This window comes from Moschus berezovskii, chromosome 1, assembly GCF_049115385.1.
Source record: "Moschus berezovskii isolate FMDL1 chromosome 1, NW_MosBer_1.0, whole genome shotgun sequence".
In the NCBI taxonomy this organism is placed as follows: Eukaryota; Metazoa; Chordata; class Mammalia; order Artiodactyla; family Moschidae; genus Moschus; species Moschus berezovskii.
In genome coordinates this window covers 25283744-25300754 of record NC_142460.1, presented here as the reverse complement: position 1 = coordinate 25300754, position 17011 = coordinate 25283744, and the positions used below count along the sequence as shown (strand labels likewise).

At 41.5% G+C, this 17011-nt stretch overlaps 1 protein-coding gene across 2 annotated transcripts in view; it reads left to right on the top strand.

Moving 5' to 3' along the window:
- Positions 1–17011, top strand: part of MAP3K7CL (MAP3K7 C-terminal like) — a 49636-nt gene that overhangs the window by 15207 nt on the left and 17418 nt on the right. For both annotated transcript variants that reach the window (XM_055421692.2, XM_088835995.1), the window contains one exon: positions 2490–2551. In XM_055421692.2, the coding sequence (XP_055277667.1) occupies positions 2490–2551 (62 nt within the window). The remainder of the gene's footprint in view (positions 1–2489; positions 2552–17011) is intronic.

The following is a 17011-nucleotide window of genomic DNA, read 5'->3' as shown; positions in this document are numbered from 1 at the left end:
GGGAAGAAGGTCCCCCCATCTCTACTTGCTCTCTGAAGCTGCCTGGTGTCAGTGGGCCTGGGGGCATTGTCTGGTAGGTGCAGGCGCAGATGAATTCACAGTTGGTACTGCATTGCTATTGTCTGAAGCCACTCCTAGGTGGGGGTATTGTTACACTATCATTTTTTATACTGCCCTTGGCTAAAATGTACCAGATGCTCTTGAGGCATTTGGCAGGGATGAATCCTGTCCTTGTTTGAATCATCTTTCTGGTGATTATCTTTGGTGCCTTGGAGGAAATGTAATCCCTCAGAAACCCGGAACTCTTGTCTGGAAGAAAGTGAAAGTGAAAGTCACTCAGCTTTGTCCTACTCTTTGCGACCCCAGGGACTATACAGTCCATGGAATTCTCCAGGCCAGCATACTCGAGTGGGTAGCCTTTCCCTTCTCCAGGGGATCTTCCCAACCCAGGGATGGAACCAGGGTCTCCTGCATTGCAGGCGGATTCTTTACCAGCTGAGCTGCATGGGAAGCCCACACTCTTTTGTCTACTGCATTTTATTTGGATTGTGTTGTCAAGGAGTGGATAGAGGATGCTGGCTTCTGCATCGTGTATGGCCCATATCCCTTCATCGAGTTTCAAACAGAACTTCAAGTTTTTATAAGTGAATTTGGTTATGGTAGTGAGAACATAAAAAAAACCCAGGATCTTTCTTTCTTATAATTTAAAGTAGATTTGGCTTTTCAATTATTCGTTTAGCCTGTATTTCATCTTATTCTCCTAGTTGTGCCTGGGTCAGGTGTTGTCAGCAAGGAGAGGACTGGAAATGAATGGTGAGTGGACCCACAGGGCCAGAGATACAGAGGTTCTGCTGGCGGGAGGGCTGTCCTTCTGTACCACGGCTAAAGGTCAGAAGTATGCTCTTTTTTTAAAAAAAAAAACCTTTAAAGACAGTCTTTATTAATGCTAAAATTGCTTAGTTAAGCCTCAGCTGGAACCACTACACTTCTATCTTTTTTTAGAAAAGATTTTTCGGTTCAGAATTTTCTCATTTTTTGTTTGTTTATATTTTATGTATTAATTATTTTTGTCCACACTTCGAGGCTTGTGGGATCATAGTTCTCCGACCAGGGATTGAACCCACACCCTGTGCATTGGAAGCTCGGAGTCTTAGCCACTGGACTGCCAGGGATGTCCCCTATAGTTCTGTCTTTATCTGTACAGAGTAATAGAATGAACACCAGCAGCTACTCACTACTCTAGATCCCATAGCTCTCTTAAACTTCCTCAGTTCAGTTCAGTTCAGTCGCTCAGTCGTGTCCGACTCTTTGCGACCCCATGAATCACAGCAGGCCAGGCCTCCCTGTCCATAGTGAGGGTCAAAATGCTGTACGTCAAGGTCATCTTATTCTTGAGAAGCACTTTCTTCTGACCCTAAGCACAGCTTTTCTTACCATGTGAATCCAACTGGCATGAATTCTTTCAGAAATTCTGCTGTAGAAAACCTTTCCTCCTGCCCAGTGATTGCCTGGTACAACTCCCATAGTCTTTTTGTCCAAGGAGGTTAGCCTTATTGCTAAGGCAAGGATAGCAGCAGCAGATTCTTGAAGAGATTTAGGTAAACCTATCAGGCTTCCTCTGATGCTTCTGTGAACCGCCTCTTCTAATCCAGCAGCACCTGCCTATTTTTAATGTTTTTGGCTGTACCGAGTCTTCCTTGTGGCGCTTGGGCTTTCTCTAGTTGCACTGCGTGGACTTTCTCATTGTGTCATGGACTTAGTTGGCCCCATTGGCATGTGGGGTCTTAATTCCTTGACCAGGGATTGAACCCACGTCCCCTGCACTGGAGGGTGGATTCTCAGCACGGGGCCGCTGGGGAAGTCCCAACACCTGCCTATTGCCACCAGCCAGTGGAGGGCAGCTGAGGGTAGAGTTGCGGGCTCTCCTGCATCAGGGCAGTGGGTTGGACATCAGGTTGGCATTGCTGCCTGGTGCTCTGGGAAGAAACGCCCTGATTGGGTGGCTGCCCGTCATCCACTGTAACCTAGACGACGAAGCTCTGGTCACCTGCCTGGTAGTGGTGGTTTGTGGTAAGGGCAGAGGGCAAGCCCATCAAAGCTGGCCGCCCTTGCAGTCTTTCAGGGCAGAAGTAACACTTCTCTTTTTCACTCACACGTTCTTCTGTTTTATTGAGGTTGTCCTGGTCACCTCATTATCACCTTGTTAAATAAAGCACTTTCCTGCATATCATATTTTTTTGGTTTTGGCTAATGTCAGAGTATTGAAAGACAAGCAGTGCTTCACTGGGGAACTACCAGACAGCATTTGAGGATTCTGCTTGCAAAATTTTGAGATAGAGAGAGCACAGTGTACCAAAAATGAGCAAAATTGGCTTCTGTATTCTTTCTGTCCCTAACTGATGTATACAGGTCCAAAGATGGTAACAGCAGGACAGCTCTCCCTAGAGAAAGGGCTCTCATAGTGAAGAATTTTTATTTTCATGTTTTAGATGAGACACCAGCTGAAGATGCCATTCCTCTGGTCTTTCCAGAATTAGAGCAGCAACTACAGGTAAGGATATTTCTATAGTCTTTCACTTTTCTTCCTTAGTTTGATAAAATACAGTGAATGGAAAAGTCATCTAATTGAGAAAGACTGATTTGTAGACAGAGTGGCGATTTAACATCATCAAGGTCTTTATTTCTAGGACTCCACAGTCATGAACTCTCAGGTAATGTCCCTGTGTGTTTATCTGGCTATAGCACAAGAATATTAAGAACTCAGGGTATAAACAAGTTCCTACATTAAAAAAATATATATTTATTTATTTTAACTGAAGGATAATTGCTTTACAATGTTGGTTTCATTTCTGCCATATATCACCATGAGCTAGCTATAGGTGTACCTATGTCTCCTCCCTCGTGAACCTCCCTTCCACCTCCCACCCTTTCCCACCCCTCTAAGTTGTTATAGCAAGCTCCTCCTTTGAAGGAGTTTTGGAGCGTGGGGATGGTCTGGCCCCTGCTCTCCTTGCCTGCGGATATTTCTGGGCCATTGCAGTTTTGGCCCATGGTGGGTTGGTGATTTAGTGATAAACTGCAAGGGAAACTTGCCATGTGTGGCAAGATTCAGAATAATTTTCATTTCTCAAACCACCCTTATCTCATCCCAAGTTCTCTGAGAATTCTTAATAGAATGTAATTATTTTAAGTTAAATCTTCTGAATACTTTATGTACTTATGGAAAACACTAATGAATTTCTTGGCCAACCTGATATTTTGTATGCATAATTTATGGATGATCTATCAAAGATATGCTCTTTTAATATACCAGAATTATTTCAGTTCAGTTCAGTTCAGTCGCTCAGTCGTGTCTGACTCCTTGCGACCCCATGAATCACAGCACGCCAGGCCTCCCTGTTCATCACCAGCTCCCAGAGTTCACTCAAACTCATGTCCATCGAGTCAGTGATGCCATCCAGCCATCTCATTCTCTGTCGTCCCCGTCTCCTCCCACCCCCAATCCCTCCCAGCATCAGACTCTTTTCCAGCGAGTCAACTCATCGCGTGAGGTGGCCAAAGTATTGGAGTTTCAGCTTTAGCATCAGTCCCTCCAATGAACACCCAGGATTGATCTCCTTTAGAATGGACTGGTTGGATCTCCTTGCAGTCCAAGGGACTCTCAAGAGTCTTCTCCAGCACCACAGTTCAAAAGCATCAATTCTTTGGCGATCAGCTTTCTTCACAGTCCAACTCTCACATCCATACGTGACCACTGGAAAAACCATAGCCTTGACTAGACAGACCTTGGTTGGCAAAGTAATGTCTTTGCTTTTTAATATGCTATCTGCTGCTACTGCTGCTAAGTCACTTCAGTCATGTCTGACTCTGTGCGACCCCACAGACGGCAGCTGACCAGGCTCCGCCGTCCCTGGGATTCTCCAGGCAAGAACACTGGAGTGGGTTGCCATTTCCTTCTCCAATATGCTATCTAGGTTGGTCATAACTTTCCTTCCAAGGAGTAAGCGTCTTTTAATTTCATGGCTGCAATCAGTATCTGCAGTGATTTCCGAGCCCAAAAAATAAAGTCTGACACTGTTTCCACTGTTTCCCCATCTATTTCCCATGAAGTGATGGGACCAGAGGGCTTCCCTGGTGGCTCAGAGGTTAAAGCGTCTGCCTCCAATGTGGGAGACCTGGGTTCGATCCCTGGGTCGGGAAGATCCCCTGGAGAAGGAAATGGTAACCCACTCCAGTATTCTTGCCTGGAGAATCCCATGGACGGAGAAGCCTGGTAGGCTACAGTCCACGGGGTCGCAAAGAGTCGGACACGACTGAGCGACTGAACGGAACGGAACGGATGGGACCAGATGCCATGATCTTCGTTTTCTGAATGTTGAGCTTCAAGCCAAACTTTTCACTCTCCTCTTTCACTTTCATCAAGAGGCTTTTGGAAGGAGCTAATTCAGTCTTCATTCCAATCCCAAAGAAAGGCAATGCCAAAGTATGCTCAAACTACCGCACAATTTCACTCATCTCACACGCTAGTAAAGTCATGCTCTAAATTCTCCAAGCCAGGCTTCAGCAATATGTGAACTGTGAACTCCCAGATGTTCAAGCAGGTTTTAGAAAAGGCAGAGGCACCAGAGATCAAATTGCCAACATCCGCTGGATCATGGAGAAAGCAAGAGAGTTCTAGAAACACATCTATTTCTGCTTCATTGACTATGCCAAAGCCTTTGACTGTGTGGATCACAACAAACTGTGGAACATTCTTCAAGAGATGGGAATCCCAGACCACCTGACCTGCCTCTTGAGAAACCTGTATGCAGGTCAGGAAGCAACAGTTAGAACTGGACATGGAACAACAGACTGGTTCCAAATAGGAAAAGGAGTACATCAAGGTTGTATATTGTCACCCTGCTTATTTAACTTCTATGCAGAGTACATCATGAGGAACGCTGGGCTGGAAGAAGCACAAGCTGGAATCAAGATTGCCGGGAGAAATATCAATAACCTCAGATATGCAGATGACACCACCCTTATGGCAGAAAGTGAAGAGGAACTCAAAGTGTTGATGAAAGTGAAAGAGGAGAGTGAAAAGTTTGGCTTGAAGCTCAACATTCAGAAAACAAAGATCATGGCATCTGGTCCCATCACTTCATGGGAAATAGATGGATAAACAGTGGAAACAGTGTCAGACTTTATTTTTCTGGGTTCCAAAATCACTGCAGATGCTGATTGCAGCCATGAAATTAAAAGATGCTTACTCCTTGGAAGGAAAGTTATGACCAACCTAGATAGCATATTAAAAAGCAGACATTACTTTGCCAACCAAGGTCTGTCTAGTCAAGGCTATGGTTTTTCCAGTGGTCACGTATGGATGTGAGAGTTGGACTGTGAAGAAAGCTGATCGCCGAAGAATTGATGCTTTTGAACTGTGGTGCTGGAGAAGACTCTTGAGAGTCCCTTGGACTGCAAGGAGATCCAACCAGTCCATTCTAAAGGATATCAATCCTGAGTGTTCATTGGAAGGACTGATGTTAAAGCTGAAACTGCAATACTTTGGCCACCTCATGCGACGAGTTGACTCACTGGAAAAGAGTCTGATGCTAGGAGGGATTGGGGGTGGGAGAGAAGGGGACGACAGAGAATGAGATGGCTGGATGGCATCACCGACTCTGGACATGAGTTTGAGTGAACTCTGGGAGTTGGTGATGGACAGGGAGGCCTGGTGTGCTGTGATTCATGGGGTCGCAGAGAGTCGGACACGACTGAGCGACTGAACTGAACTGAGCTGAATTGAATTTGTGACACATTAATTTTCTTCAGATGATGTATGATGATTTCAGAAAGATGCCTTTAGGAAGAGGTTCTGCTGAAAACACTGGATACTGGCCTTGGGTCAGATGTTCTCTTGGGTACTTCACTTTGCAGTCACATTTAGGCCAGTCTAGTAGGGGCTTTGAATCCCATCACAGATATGTGTTTAGTCCCCACTTGTTTTTCTCTAAATACCAATTCTGAAAATCTTTGATGGCGGGGGTCTGCCACCTCCAGTTAGTTCCCAGCTAATGTTTCTTCATAACTTATGCTTGGTAGTTTTCCCATTTGTGGATGTGTCTGACATCCTAATGTCATTTGAATTTGGGACCCCCGGACTGGAACAGCCCTTGACAGAGGTGGGAAGAACCAAGAATGAGCCCTGTGCAACCCGAGATAGGATCCTTTTTTTGTAATCTGGAAGCACCTAGGTTGTGTCTGAAGAGTGGTTCTCTACTGCTGGGGTGGTTCCGTGGTGCTGACCTAACAAGTGTTGAACATCAGGTGTGATCAGACCTGGAGGAGCCCTTACCTCATCTCTGCACAGTCCCGGGCATCGTCCCATTCCTCCAATAGAAAGCCTGCCAACAGAGCCATATCAATAATGTAGAGATTACTGAAGGTGGTCCAGGAGGAGGGAGGTTATGACTACACAGCTGTCAAAAGACAGCTCCATTATCCTCTAAAATATCTTCTGCAGCTATTACCTCCAGTACTTCCTTCCTCTCCATCCCCATGTGGGATCTTCAACCCAGCTCTCCTGATTCCTGAGACATAACCACACCCCTCAACCTCTCTTCTCATCATGGAGGACAACTTGGCCATTCCTCTGCTTTCCAGTCTGGCATGCTCACATGACATACAGCCTCCCTTGCTTAGGTTCTGTCCTTCCAGAGGCCTGTGGATGTGCTACTCGTGGTGTACTTGGGATTGCAAAATAATAACTCTATTTTTCCCCAGTTACAGCTTTTCTCCTTTATTTTACTGTTACCTCAAAGCTATTTCATCATAGGAGTCAGCTGAAATTAAGGAGTTAACATGTTTTGAAAATAAAAGAGTGAATGTGTGTTCAGATTCTTATTCACCCATTAATAGTGTGGATCGTGAATTCTACTTTTTTGTATTGACAGTTTTTTTTCCTTTGGGAACATTAATGGTCTTCCCTGACTCATGGATCATTCTTCACAGGATTCATAGTACCCCTGGAAGTTATCCAGATAATTCTTCTGTTAAAGTATTGCAAGATCCATTTGAACTTTATAGCTTTAATCCCATTTGACATATATTAGAAATTAAGTCTATTTAATTATTTAATCCAGTGAGACTATTTCATCTTCATTGAGCCTTAATGAATTAGTCAGTTGAGAGGCTGATTTCTACTTCAGGGGTGTGATACCCCCAACTTTCCCACCATAAAATATGGCATTGCTTTTTCTTTTTTTTTTTTTAAGGGTTTTTGATGTGGACCATTTAAAAAGTCTTTACTGGATTTATTACAATATTGCTTCTGTTTTATATTTTGTTTCTTTGGCCATGAGGCATGCAAGATCTTAGCTCCCTGCTGCTACTGCTGCTAAGTCACTTCAGTCGTGTCCGACTCTGTGCGACCCCATAGACGGCAGCCCACCAGGCTCCCCCGTCCCTGGGATTCTTCAGGCAATAACACTGGAGTGGGTTGCCATTTCCGTCTCCAATGCATGAAAGTGAAAAGTGAAAGTGAAGTCCTCAGTCGTGTCCGACTCTTAGCGACCCCATGGATTGCAGCCTACCAGGCTCCTCTGTCCATGGGATTTCCCAGGCAATAGTACTGGAGTGGGTTGCCATTGCCTTCTCCGACTTAGCCCCCTGACCAGGGGTCAAACCCACATGCCCTGCATTGGAAGGCAAAGTCTTAATTAACCACTGGACCATCAGGGAAGTCCCTAAAGTATTGTTTTACCACTTCACAACTAGAGAGAACGTTCCCAGCAGTACAGCTGAAAGCATTTAAGTGAGGGCTTGTTTTTTGGGTGAAGGATCTGATTGAGTTTGTTATAAACATTCACTATTAGTCAAGCCATTTGGTTAGGGTTGCCTCTGTCTAAGACTGTTGTCTGTTACCTTTATTGTACACTCTAGGGTACGAGTGACTAAAATATAAAAAGGTAGGGATTGAGAGGGGAAAGATAACACAAAGCTATATCTAAAAGCAGATTCTTATTTCCATGCTTAGCATAAGCATATAAATTTAAGCCACTCTGCAGCAGGAAGTCTCTATATTGAAAGCAATAAAAATGCTTTATGTGTGAAAGGAACCAATGATTCCGTGGAGCAGGCTGTCTGTACAGTCAGTTCCTTGTGCTTTCATCACATAATAATGGCTCTTGGAATTTTACCGACCATCATAATCCTCTACAGAAGCATAAAAGATAGGTTACAGAGATATATGAAGTGCTTTGTGGTTGTAACTGTTTGCTTGAGGATGAACTGATTCTTACTTATCTCTGAAAAAGTGTAAGTGAAAGTTTCTGACTCTTTTTGACCCTATGCACTGTGAACTGCCGGGCTTCTCTGTCCATGAAATTCTCCAGTCAAGAATACTGGAGCGTGTAGCGATTCCCTTCTTCAGGGAATCTTCCCAACCCAGCGATCTAACCCAGGCCTTCTGTACTGCAGGCAGATTCTTTACGATCTGAGCCACCAGGGAAGCCCTAGAGCCTTATAAATATGAAAAATAATTGATGCTAGGTGATGATTGTTAGCCCTACTCTCTGCATACCCTCACATTTAAATTCCACCCATGCACATTGAGCGCCACATAGACAAGGGGTGTTTCCCCACAAATGATCTCATTTGATCCTTGAGACACTTGTGTAAGGTATTATGTCTCCGCTTTAAGGATGAAACATGTGAGTCAAATTTTGGTCTACATAATTTTGCTATTTCTGACTAGATCTCTGATTCTGAATCCAGGTAACATTTTTTTTCTTTACAACTGTGGTAGAACCTATGGGCTGCTTAAATTATGTTGGTAGGTAGAGAATGTTTGATTTGTGAGGTTGCTATACTGCGGTTATAGAACAGACTTGTAAAATCTGTTCTGACTTTCAGATGTCCATTACACACTCTTTCATGGTTTATAAAATGCAGCAATAAAGTATTTGATAGTTACTCTACCACCGATTTGACCCCCAAGATTTTTCAGTTGCTTTGCCAAGAATCTGGACATGTTTGAGCATGTAATTCATGGTGCTTCTATTTTCACAGAAGCCAAAAAAAGCCCTGGGCAAGAATAGCAGTGACAAACATTTCTCTTGATGTCTCTATTAATGTGAAATGTTGGGCAAGAGACCTTGAGGGTAAGGTAGGTGTTAAAATGAGCAACTCTATATAGGCTTCAGCCCAGTGGCAGATGGTAGGTTGGTTCTATTTTGTGTGGATTCCTTTCCTGGAACTTGGTTTCTAAATTCTTCATGTCCATTAGGGGCAGTGTTTGGGCAGAGCTAGTTTAGACCATACTATCAAAAGAAAGGAGGTTCAACTCTATGTCCACTTGTAAGAATGAATGAAAAACATGACTTTTCTTTAGGCCTCTGTTTCCTTTTATTTGAAGAAGAGGCCGTGACTGACCTCCCTTTCTTTCTGAAGAATGGCACAATCCTTTAACAGTACCAGGGTCTGGTCAGAACCAAATTTATCTTATTAGTAAAGTTTAACCATGTTGTTATGTTTTGAAGATTGTAGTTTGACCTACACGCTAAGCTTTGTGATCTTTATTACCCTGGGAAGATAATGCTTTTATAATCAGGTGGAGGACAGGCCAACAACTAGACTGTAATAAACTTGGTAAGGGGAGTGACAACAACCGTGGTATGCACAGTGGCGTCAGCCTGACCTGAATTTGGACCATAGCTCCCCATCTACTAGTTTTGTAATTTGGGACATGTTATTTCCTTTCTGTAAATCTCACTTTTTTTTTTTCTTTCAGTTTCATTCTCTTTTTTTTTCTGCCATACCATGGGACATGTGGGATCTTCGTTCCCTTACTAAGTATCGAACCCACGTCCCCTGCATTGGAAGCCCCGAGGTCTTAACCACGGGACTGCCAGGGAAGTCCCAAACATCACTTTTTTGACCTGCGAAGTAGAGACAATATCTCATATCGTTGTGCAAATTAAATGAGATGACGAATAGATATAGCACAGTGCTTGGCAAAATAATTGCTCAATTAATGTTAATTTCCTGCTTTAGTGAAATTGTTTATTGAATGAACTATTGAAGTACTAGTATCTTCGTATGTGTAAAATGAAATAAGAGAAGCATCTCTGGATTTTTGAGTTAGGAATAGAGATGCCCTCTTCTTTAAGATATTTGGAAAACAATGACTTTTTTTTTTTCAAACCAAATTGAGCAATAGCTTCAATCCCTTCTAAAGTCCTCCCATCTAATCTGAGAAGACAGTAACAGGTGTCTCCGTGGTACACATTGAACTTGCTTTTTTCTCAGACAGAGTTTGGTAAGTCCAGAAACTGATGTCACCTCCACAAATAACCAGTTTCTTAGCTTTGGTTGTGTGCTGTGGTGTCTTGTTATCCTAGCAGTCTCTCCTGAAACTTCTTTTAGGTCTTGCATCAGTGTATCACTTGCTGTCTGGGAAACAGAGATGGAATAAAATGGAGGATGAGCATTCCAGGATTCTACTACACTGCTCTTGAACGTCCAGATAAAGCACTAAAAAAAGTTCTGCCATTTTCTCTCTCACACATGTATGAAAAAGTATATTGCAGCTTTTTTTAATTTTGGCTGCTGTGACTACACGGAAAACATATATAGATAACTTGGAGCTTTACAATGATACCTTTATTATTATTATTTTTTGAGCAGCCCAGTTTTTAGGCTATGCATTCTCAGAAACATTTGGGACACTCTTGACTTATCTGTCCCTTTAATACTGCTTGTATTGATAGAATTGACCTAAACATCCTTCATTCCAGTATTATATAATATAATGTTATATTATACATATATAAAATTTTATTTATGTGCAATGTAAGATTATATATGTATAACAGTATATAAAATTTTATGTGTTTAATATAATATTATATTATACGTATGTAATATATAATATATTATATAATGTATAAGATATGCTATAATTATTACTTAGTGATGACTTTGACCATGATGTAGATACTATGGAAATGTCAATTCTTAAAATATTAAAAAAATTGCAATTCCAAGATAAAAGAATTTTCAAAAATGGCATTTAGTCCTGATTGTGGTTTTCCATTTAGTTTTAACAAATTACGCTTGTTCATTTGGGGACATTGAAATGAGACACAAATTTAAACCAGACACCCCCTGTGCTGCCCCCAAAATAAAGATAACACCAAGAATCAAGGAATAAGAAGTCTGTTCAGCAACTGTAGAACATTTAGTTCTCTAAATATATCTTCTGTGTGGGAAGCTGGAGAGGAAAGTTAAATTCTTACGTTTTTTAAGTGGATGGGGCCAGTAGTATTTGGAGAAGCCAAGTAGAAAACGGAAATGCTTAAGCTGGCTTTGCCCCTTGCGGAGAGATGCTTGGCTTGGTCCATTTCCACGGGGCTCTTTCCAGAGGACAGAGTCCATTTCGGGAGGAGCTAGCTATAAAACGATGGATGGGGTGGTGTGGCTCAAGCCAGCATTCTTGGAACAGGAGCCTGTGGTTTCTCTCTTACTTCATCTTGTTAAATTGGTCCTGATGATTGGGGTGGGTACCGGAGATCGTAGTGGTTCGCTCACGCTGCTGTGTAATTTAAAGCCCTTGCAAACTCTATCCTTAGGCAGCGGCAGGATGAGGGAGGGGATGGGGTGAGGAGGAAGTGCCTTCTCCTGGGTTCTGACTTCAACCAAACCCCAGTCTGTGTCTTGGGAAAGTGTGTTTCAACGTTGGCTTGAGACACTGTTAAGGGAAGGTCTTAATTTAGCCTGCTTAGGACTGGCTGTGTTGTGAGTAGACCAGATACCACATATTGAGTGTATTGGAAAAGTTGTTTCTGCAGTTTTGCAGAATTTGTGCTCTAGTACTCGAAGAATACTTTTATGTTTTCATTTTCTTTTTTGCAAGTGATTGTATACTTGGAATTTTTTTTTCAAACTTAAATCTTTTATTTTATATTGGGGTATAACTGGTTGACAGTGTTGTGATAGTTTCAGGTGAACAGTGAAGGGACCCAGCCATACATATACATGTATCCATTCTCCCCCAAACTCCCATCCCATCCAGGCTGGCACATAACATTGAACAGAGTTCCCTGTGCTATACAATAAGTCCTTGTTGGCTATCCATTTTGAATACAGTGTGTACGTAGCAGTGTGTACGTGACCTTCCCAAAGTTCCTAACTCAAATAGGGTCTCTTTGGCTTCCTTTTCTTTGAAATTCAATATTTCATTCTTTAAATAAGAAGGTGCAATACATGCATCCAAACCAAGGGAGAATTTAGGGTAACTGTGGAGAAAGTAACAAAGAAAATTTCTCTTCATGAAGCGAAAAGAAATTCACTGTCAACATGGAGTTTACTTATTACTTGTCCATTCCTAGCACGGGAATATAAGCATGAAAATCTCTTGACAGAGAATAGTCAAAATCAAGCAAAGAGAATTGAAATAAAAAATAAAAGTGTTATAGATTAATGAGAATTTACTGTATAGCACAGAGAAACATATTCAATATATTGTAATAACCTATAATGGAAAAGAATCTGAAAAAGAATATATATATATGTATATGTACACTTATATAAACAAATCACTTTGCTGTATACATCTGGAACTAACACAATATTATAAATCAACTATACTTAAAATTTTGTAACAATGTGTTAATTATTATTCCGAGAAATTAATAGCTGTTTTTGTTCTGGTTACTACAGGCATTCTTTTACATTATTTTTTAGGGTTTTTTTTTTTTTTTAATGTGAGCACATGCTAAATAGTGTCTTATATCAACGTGTGACTGATTGATTCATGAGTGCCAGTGTTTTAAATGTCACCTGACGTAAGCCTACTAGTAGCTCCATTTTAAAACTGGATACCTGATTCCTGTGCTTGAATTTTAGGAATCTGTTTCCTCAGGCGAACACTTCATTCAGTGAACTCTGTTGGTTAAATTTGTCCCCTATTTCGAGGGCTTATAAGAAGGGAGAGAGACTGACTTGGTGAAGACTGTACGGTATGACACACGTGCACACAAACACACATTATACCATGAAACAGTGAGAGTGGGCTGTGTCATGCCAGCCCTCACCTCCTGGTACTCTGTAGTTCTGTTTTTTATATCAGGTAAATTCCTGTTGGGATGAGAACAATATGTGCTTAGAAAACTCTTGGATTAGTTTCCTGAACTGGGGTAAATGACCAGTGATATTAAATGCCTTTCCAGAGACAGTGGGTCCTGCTGACCAGAGGGCACTTTGGTTTGTCCAGCAACATGTGGGTTAGAGGTACACAGTCTCAAGTTATAAAAGGGTGACAAATTTTAATTCCCTGGGGAGAAATTTGGGAAGGAGAGAAAGATAGGGTGTGAACAAAGTGAGTCTCAGATGGGGAATCCTGCAAGTGATGCTTAGAAGATGGGTTGGGGGCAGCAGGAGGATCTAATGATCCCCCTTTTTTTTCCATTAACTTTTAAAAAAATTGTGGTAAAAATACCTAACATAAATATTGTCATCTTAATCAGTTTTAAGGGTAGAGTTCAGTAGTGTTAAGTATATTTGTATTGTTGTGCAACCAATCTTCAGAACATTTGCATCTTGCAAAACTGAAACTCTATTCCCATTAACCAATAATTCCTTATTTACATGCACCAGCCCCTGGCAACTTAAAAAGAAAATTTTACAATATTGTGGTGGTTGTGCAATATCACTTCTCGCCTTGCTTTAAAAAAGAATCTATTTTGCTCTTCAGTGCTTTCATGCAAATTGGAAGAATGTGTATTGGTGCTGAGTTACAAGTCAGGCTGGGTGAAGACAGAGGTTTTAGGGGCAGGAGACTGAAGTGAACCCTGGCATCATTTTACTCCCTGAAACCCTGAACACTAAGTATTTTTGGCTTTTTAGAAAGTTAAGAAAAACTTCTTAACTGTGGGCAGTCTTGAAAATATTGTATATATAGCATGGTCAGCCTGCTGAGGGCATGTGAGGATATTGACTATATCTTGAAATGCTCCCTTTCTTCATGTCCATTTAGCATGATCATGCTACCAGTACATAAAAACATCTTCAAATTTCCCACAGTTAAAAAGTGCCAACAGGGACTTCCCTGGTGGTCTGGTGGTTAATACTTCGCCTTCCAGTGCAAAGAGATGCAAATTCAATCCCTGGTCAGGGAACTAGATCCCATATGCCTCGTGGCCAAAAAACCAAAACATAAAACAGGAGCAATCTTGCAACAAACTCAATAAAGACTTTTTAAATGGTTCACATAAAAGAAAATCGTTTAGAATTTACAATGGATTACCTGGTTCTGACTTAGCTGGTTTTTTTTCTTAAAGTCATGATAAACCAAGAAGACACATATATTTGAACAATTTAAAAATGAATCTCGGGACTTTTCTGGTGGCCCAATAGTTAAGACTCCTTGCTTCCAATGCAGGGGGCACACTTTTGATCCCTGGTCAGGAAACTAAGATTCTACATGCCAGGCAATGCAGCCACAAAGTTAAATAAATTAGTTTAAAAGAAGCTTTTAGAAAAACAATGCCAATAAAAAAAGAAGTCATGAAAACCTTGCCTCTTTAATAAAAAGCATTTCATGTTGGCAAGTCAAGGGGGAAAACAGGCCTCTCACTTCTTATGAAAATTATTATCTGTAATTTTCAGTGTTCCTTTTAAACTATATCAGCGAAGGGCTTTTCTCCCTTTCTGTTACTTCTCTCATCTGTATCCTCTTTGGCATGCAAGCATGGAGTCCTAGAATTTTCTGGCTGTCACATAGGTGGCTATGCTGAATTCATCGTGCAGGTACCTCCATGTGGCAGCTTATGGGCTGAGCTGAATATAGTTTATGAGTGTTCATAAGGGCAAGAAATAGGATGCTTTGAGTCTGAGGGCTTTCCAGTAGGCAAATCCTTTAACAGGGCACAGGTGATTTAATAGCAGCTTGGCAAGGGTACCCAGAGTAAATTGCTTTCATTACCCTTACTCTTACACCTGGTCATTTGCCAGTGTAACAGGTGAAAATTGAGGAGGGGGTGGTGATTCCTAGGACTAGAGGAGCCAGGAGTTCTGAATGCCTTTGGCGATGGCTTTATCTCCTGGGGTGAGTTGTACTGTAATACTCCTGGGCTGCTGCTGCTGCTAAGTCACTTCAGTCGTGTCCGACTCTGTGCGACCCCATGGACGGCAGCCCACCAGGCTCCCCCGTACCTGGGATTCTCCAGGCAAGAACACTGGAGTGGGTTGCCATTTCCTTCTCCAAGGCTTGAAAGTGAAAAGTGAAAATGAAGTTGCTCAGTCGTGTCCGACTCGTAGCGACCCCGTGGACTGCAGCCTACCAGGTTCCTTCACCCATGGGATGTTCCAGGCAAGAGTACTGGAGTGGGGTGCCATCAACTTCTCCGAATACTCCTGGGCACTACTTTGTGATTTATTTCACTATAAAAAAGCATAATGGTTCCAACAGGCTGAGTTTATGCTATGAATGTGTCCATGGGGCAGTGGGGAAAGATACTACATAATAGAATTATTGGATGAATTTCCATAGATTAGAACACAATAGATGTTCCATGTAAAGGTTAATTTCATACACATCTACTTTGAATTTTATTTCCTTTAGAAGATCTCTACTCAGAAGGCTTCATGACAAATAGGAAAAGTTATCTTATTTATCAGTCAGATTTTATAGAATTTTGTAGAACTTTCTAGAATTTTTTTGGCATCTTGGGTGAGACTGCTAAATATGACACCCAAAGAAATCAGTGTCCTTGAAGAGTATAGTGAGAGGCACAAGCAGTAAGGAATTCACTATTTCTCATTTTCTCATATAAAATTAGTGAGATTGTAACCTAGTCAGACACATAGCTTACATATTTAAGAATACTGTGAAGAGAAGATTAGACAGAAGAGCCTGTATAACAATTAAATCATCTTTCTCAGATATTGGGCTTCCCTGGTGGCTCAGATGGTAAAGAATGCGGGAGACCTGGGTTTGGTCCCTGGGTTGGGAAGATCCCTGGAGAAGGAAATGGCAACTCACTCCCGTATTCTTGCCTGGAGAATTCCAAGGACAGAGGAGCCTGGTGGGCTACAGTCCTTGGGGTCGCAAAAGAGACATGACTGAGCGACTAAATGCAACATTTTTCTATAAATAATTGAAAAGGGTGATTAGAAACCTCTTTAAAAGAATATTAACTAGTTTTTCTCAAAGTAATGTGTTTAATAACATGCTGCTAATTAGAACTTAGAATTGCGAACTGAGGGAAAGCCCGTTCTTTAAAAATAAATTCTAGAAAGAAGTCAGCATGTTGTGGTTAGAAAAACTTGTGTGCTGGCCCTAGTACCCCTCAAGGGTGGGAGAAAAGCACAGACAGGAATCCTTGTTCTCTTTGCCTGCACATGTTGTAAGCATCGTTTTATTTGGGATTTGGTCTTTCATATGGTTTGTTAATTCTTGCAAGCATTATTTCCAGGCCAGCATCATTTCTTCAGTTTGGATTCCTTTCCTCTTTTTTTCCTTGTAGTGTAGTTGATGTACAATGTTGTATTAGCTTCAAGTGTACAACAAAGTGAATCAGTTATACACATGCATCTTATTTTTTTAAGATTCTTTTCCCACAAAAGTCCTTACAGACTACTGAATAGTGTTTCCTGTGCTGTACAGTAAGCACTTATTAGTTTTCTATTTTATGTATGGTGATGCATGTGTGTTAATCCCAATCTTACAATTTATTCCTCCCCCTATTCTCCCCTGGTAACTATAGGTTTCTTTTCTATTTCTGTGACTCTATATATTTATTTATTTTTTTGTAAATAAGTTTATTGGATTCCTTTCTTGTAGGGCTCCTCCTCTCTACAAGTTGCATTTATGCCTCTGGGCATCAGGAATAGAAATCAAGGGGTGATTGAAACAGACAACCAAAATATTCTCTAAAGCAGAGTTTAAGGTTCTTAGAATTGTAGGGGACTTATTTTTCAGTGCATGGCAGGTAACTGACCTGTCATGGGTCTCAGCGCTCTGGCCTGGGCC